Genomic DNA, 5,309 nt, shown 5'->3' with positions numbered 1-5,309 from the left:
GAACGGGTTCTGATGAGAACAGTGTAAGCGTTCAAGCAAACCACTTCTGAAGATGCAAGCCACTCGTGCTTGCGAAACGTCAGGAATACATTCTATTTTACGACGGCCTAAAAACCCGAAAAACCCACTAGTTCCATTGAATTAATGTTTCTGCTTCCTTTTTTCTCCTTTCAATTCTTACCTGTCTTTCTGAGTTCACATAAGTGTACTTGTGCTCACTAAGATAACCATGCCAGTAGTGCAAAGCTGTGGCTCCCACAGCGATCCAAAGAAATACTCCGACAATGTTCATCAAAATATCCGTGAAAGTGCTAAAACAGGGGAAAAAGAAACGAATGAGTGAGGATAGTTTTGGAGGCGCCCAGTCCTACTTTTTGTGATCTCCTGCCGCAAAACACAAAGCCACCAGGGAAATGAACGTGTAAATGAAATAACCGATAAAAATGCCGGAAGCGAATATTTCCGCATCCGCGTTCTTGTTTTCCGCCATGTTCCAGGTGCCTCCAACCCCTAAGAATGTTCCATCGCTACCCGTCCGGTAGAGGTACAAGCAAATTATGTTTATCGCCTGGAAAAGAGGTCCGAATTTTTTTTAAACAAATCTCCATGCTGCAGCTTCGTTCGATGGCGTTTATGAGAAGTTGATCGAAACATGCTTAGCATCCATGGCTCTTCATCCAAAAGTCCTGATTTAACCCACTAAGCATGTCACAATCTCCTTATCAATGAATAAGTAAGTAAACGCCCAACCGAACAAACCAGTCACTGGCAGCATCGCATCCATCGGGTCCAACTTACGAGTTTCAGAAACTTCAGCACAACAGTTCCCACCGTTTCTACACTGGTCATCTTCAGGGCGCGTTTTTCACAAAGTTTCAGAAACAGAACCAGCAAAATTGATCGAAAAATGAAAATAAGAACGTTCACACACCTGCCAGATACGAACTGCTACATGAAGTAATGATAAGCACTAATTAGGATAAAGGAGATAAGATAGCAGGCTTTGTGTTAGGCTTAGGAAAATGCGATCGTATTTAGTTGAGGGCGGCGTCATGAGGTTTAATAGTAAATGAATCATTTATTGGATCAATTTATCATTGAATTTATGTGGAATGTTGCACCATGTTGGAGGGAGATGTTTGTATCAGTAGCAAGAGTCGGTTAAAAAATGTGCCAATCGGTTCAAAGGAGGGGTTTTGCCTCTATTCTATTTAGCAAAAACACCTGAAAATGGTTAATTCTGATAAGGATTCCCAGAATTAGGTGATGATAAATAGGGCAAATATAAAAAGGTTGATTCGGTCGTAATTTATTGAGATATCACTCAGGAGATTTGAAAATAGATGATTAAGAGTGAGAATATCGCGATTATTCCTTGAAACTGATGAGTTTTCGAGTGTCGCGCAAAAATATTGTTTTTCGCCCCAACTCGATTTGTACAGGCAATAGAACGGAAATATAAAAAGTGACTCCAAGAACCGTTTTTTTAGGCAAAAGATGGCGAAAAATGCAATACAAACAATTGCATTGCAGCTTCAGAGTCTCTTTGCTGATTGGTCTATTTTGCATGTATTTCTTTAAAATTTTAACATAAAAGTTAAGTCTGAAAACCCTGCATAAAGTTGAAAAACATAAGGACAGTTTTGTAACACACTGAAAAGTGCTCAAATGCAAAATTTTACACATTTGCACTAGAACTAGAAGATTTTTAAGCGGACATCGGGGATATTTGCGGAACGTTTGTATAAGGAAAACGTACGTTTTCCCTAAAAAATAAAAAAACATTTTAATTTGAATGCCGGATGTTTTCAACACATGAACTTTGCTAGTTTACGAAGTTTATACACAATTGCGTTCACTTTTGATGATCGAAAATTGGCGCCGATTATTTTGGGAGACTCAAAACCAAGTCGCTCACCCTGTAGACAAAATGATTCAAAATCGGGATTCATCTGGACACTTTTGATTTGATAGAGACAGAACACGTTAGTTTATTTCTTGAAGATTCACTTTCGACTTTGCCATTTCACCAGTTCATTGGCCAACAACCCAAATATTGTTTGCGCCGATTTTGAATCATCCTGTATTTTTGCGGAAAGTCTCTTACTTTTTATTTTCGCTGCTGGCAAGGCAGAGACTGATCAGGGACACTGCGGTGTAGACGAAATACCCCACAAAGACTCCTGAGGCGATAATTTCCACGTCTGAGCTCTTCTCCTCGAACAAGTTCCATGTTCCTCCGACTCCCAAGAAGTCGCCAGCGAAGCCCACGCGATAGAGAACCAGGATGATAAAGTTCAATACCTAGTGAAGGACAAATTAGCTTAACTAAAACTTCCCTAGCTAAGTTTTCATCAACAACGTGAATAATATGAGCATTATCGTGTGCCAGCACCAAACTTACTCCACACCCAATTGATCAAATGCTTGAAGCTTAGGAGATAACGTAAACGAGCACTTACCAGCTTCACTAGTTTAACTATAATAGAGGCTATCGTCTCTAAGGCCATTTTGACAAACCAGCGGCACTAAAGTGAGCGAAAGTTGGAAATTTCAAAGCAATGAAAAGGGAATTTTGTTCAGATGGAAGCACCTGCGAACGTCTAGATTGAGGTGAAACAGAGATAAGTGTAATAATTGGTAAATATCTACTGATAAGATTAATGCTTGTATAGTGTGAGTCAAACAAGATTATCAATTTATGAGGAGGCACAAATTTAATTGTTATCATAAACTCAAACAAAGGAATGTAGTGACAACTCCGGAGGCGATTCCGTTCAACTTTGAAAATTGTCTGGAATTTCTCTTGCTGTTTTCCTTTCATATTTCTCTCTTGACGAGGAAACTTGCGTTTTAAGCAATAAATTTGCAAAGCTTATGCGTGCTTGCTTTGTTATTCGGTTACAAAAAGCTTGCTTAATACCGTTTAAGGCATAGCAAACATGCTCTTTCGTAATGCATTTGAGGCCAAAAGTTTATCAATCTTTATGAAGCAAAAACAAAAAGGTCTGTATTGTTCAAACTGAACAGGATCGTAATACTCAATTTGGAGAATTGGAGGAAGTTCAGAGGGGCTCTGATTCTGGTGCATTTCCGGCTCTCCAAGTCAAGTGTCTTGAAATTCTTAAAGGCTTTAGGGGATGTAGGTGTGTAGGTACATTTTAAACTGTTTTACATGCAAAGTGTTTGAAAGTTGATTTTTTTAGTGCCTAAAATGCAAAATCCATCAAGTAAAAAATGAGAAAAAATTGGAGTTATAGGTAAATAATAGTTGCATGTGCGTCTCCTAACTGCTTCTTCCACTGCGCACTTGTATAGTGAATTTCATTGGTGGAACCTGGAACCACCTGCTGGCGTACATTTAGTACGTGCACGGCCCTTTTAGCGAAATTTTCGAACCTTGTCGAACCCCTTGATGGCATTAGTTTGGATTAATGCACTTTTTGAAGGTCATTGATTTTTCTCTAATTTGAAAAGAAAAAATCTTCAATAGAAAAACCCGCGAAATATTTAAAAGTTAATTTCAACTAACCAGATCCGGTTCTGTCCGGTTGATATCGATAGTTGCGCGACGCGATCTGATGGCCCAATTACGTCCTGAGAGTGAGGTTATAAAGATTGGTCGGGCTTGCAGCATTTTCTGCCTCAGTTTCCCTGTTAGTTTGTGTAAAGTCAGAGACAAGCCAGTCTTTTGCATAAGTAGTGTGGTAAAGTAGGTCGAATTAATTGAACAGGTCAGCATGGCATCAGACGCGGAGCCTATAGATTACAGCAGCCCATTCGCGAATTATCGGTCGCCCTTAAGTACTCGATATGCGAGCAAGGAAATGCAGTATAATTTCAGCGATCAGAAGAAATTCTCCACTTGGAGGAAACTGTGGATCAGATTGGCTAAAGCTGAACAGGTACGCTAGATGTTCGAGTTTGCTGGAGTTTTGGTCATGACACCTATGAACTGACAGGTCACAGCCTGTATGAAACTAGTGACTAGGGAGGAAGTTATCGCACTTCTATCGATTAGCGTCTGATTTAAAATGGCGACTTGACACTTGTACCGATTTTTTGAAAATTCTCTTTAGCAAAACTGTTAACGAAAAATGTAATTCTTTATAAAATGCCGGGCTTCTCGAGCTGCATCTAATGCTGGTGTTTGCAAGTCTCCTGTTGATGGTTGATGGAAAAGCCGAAAATGTGAAATTCTAAATTTATAGGAGCAAATCGAGCAAAAAATCGGAGACTGATAAAACGAAAGAAGGGGATGTTTTTGTTCTTTCCCGGTTTTATTGTGGCAAATAAGTAAGGAAAGGCCAGTAACAGACTAAGACTAAATTGAATAATTTCCCCCACTTGCTATACATTCTTCGGGTCTCGCCGTCTGCCATCGGAAGCACCAAAAATTCCGCTTCGGGATTTTCTTCACGTTTTAGATGGGTTTCGGTTAGAACCAGATTTGAGGTGTCATAGAGTAAATGTCAAAATGACAGAATTTAGCCACATACAGGGTGTTTTTTCCCGCCCAATTTCAAATTTATTTAATAAATTCGCTGATTTTTGTTGAAATTCACGGATGCACAAAGTCAATTTTTGGAGGATTTTTGGGAGACTCTAAATTCAAATTCAAATTCATTTTCGTCGTGGCAACTCAGAGTAACTGCATTTAAAATAAGATGCTGCAAAATAGCCATTTGAAAACACTAAACTGACAATATTTCGAAACCTATAGAGCAAAAAAGTAGTTTTTATTCGAATGAATCACAAAGTGCAATTTTGCGAACAGAAGCAATGATAAAAAAGAAGCACTTTTCTTTAGCGTTCATTTGTTTTACTTTTACGCACGGACTTTGCCGCACAGTGTGCGACAAAGTAAATGTGACACTTTGAACTTGCCACTGTCATTATATATTTTTTAGTATTTTTATTTAAAAATAACCGAAATGCTTTTTTAAGTAATTACGTAGGTTTATCAACAACTATTGATCCTATTTTCAAGTTTACTTACAATTTGTAAATTATACCTTTGTTACAAGTTCAGTCTCATAATCGTTTTAATGGCCTACTTATCTACTTTTGCGATGTTGTCACACGTAAAACACGATCTTTTTAAGAAGCGCAAATGTCATGCAGAGTATGCAACATGCATACACCATCCCAAGACCACAGGTGTTTCAAGTTGAAAAAGTACTTAAACTTAATTATAAACTTAATTAAAAATTGACATTGCCACAAAATTTTAAATATGAAATCGATGCATTTTATTATTCGTGTAATCTTTCATTCGAATAAAAAATAGTGTTCGATACGAGGGCGAA

General features: G+C 38.3%; 2 protein-coding genes across 2 annotated transcripts in view; one reads left to right on the top strand and one right to left on the bottom strand.

Annotated features, from left to right (window-relative positions):
* Nucleotides 1-2,756, bottom strand: part of LOC109545325 (protein snakeskin) — a gene marked incomplete in the record, with an annotated part of 4,253 nt that extends 1,497 nt beyond the window's left edge. The window contains 3 exon segments of the mRNA XM_048663913.1: nt 182-311; nt 2,108-2,304; nt 2,463-2,756. Of these exon segments, the coding sequence (XP_048519870.1) occupies nt 182-311; nt 2,108-2,304; nt 2,463-2,510 (375 nt within the window).
* A 795-nt stretch (nt 2,757-3,551) lies between these two features.
* LOC109545323 (adenylosuccinate lyase) overlaps nt 3,552-5,309 on the top strand; it is an 11,983-nt gene continuing 10,225 nt past the window's right edge. Inside the window, exon 1 of the mRNA XM_019915946.2 lies at nt 3,552-3,905. Coding sequence (XP_019771505.1) covers nt 3,741-3,905 — 165 coding nt within the window. The 5' untranslated portion in view covers nt 3,552-3,740. The remainder of the gene's footprint in view (nt 3,906-5,309) is intronic.

This window comes from Dendroctonus ponderosae, unplaced genomic scaffold (genome assembly GCF_020466585.1).
Source record: "Dendroctonus ponderosae isolate FM_Combo_2020 unplaced genomic scaffold, Dpon_F_20191213v2 Dpon_F_20191213_2, whole genome shotgun sequence".
Taxonomy (NCBI): domain Eukaryota; kingdom Metazoa; phylum Arthropoda; class Insecta; order Coleoptera; family Curculionidae; genus Dendroctonus; species Dendroctonus ponderosae.
The sequence above is the reverse complement of the archived record's forward strand: the minus strand, read 5'-3'. Positions and strand labels throughout refer to the sequence as shown.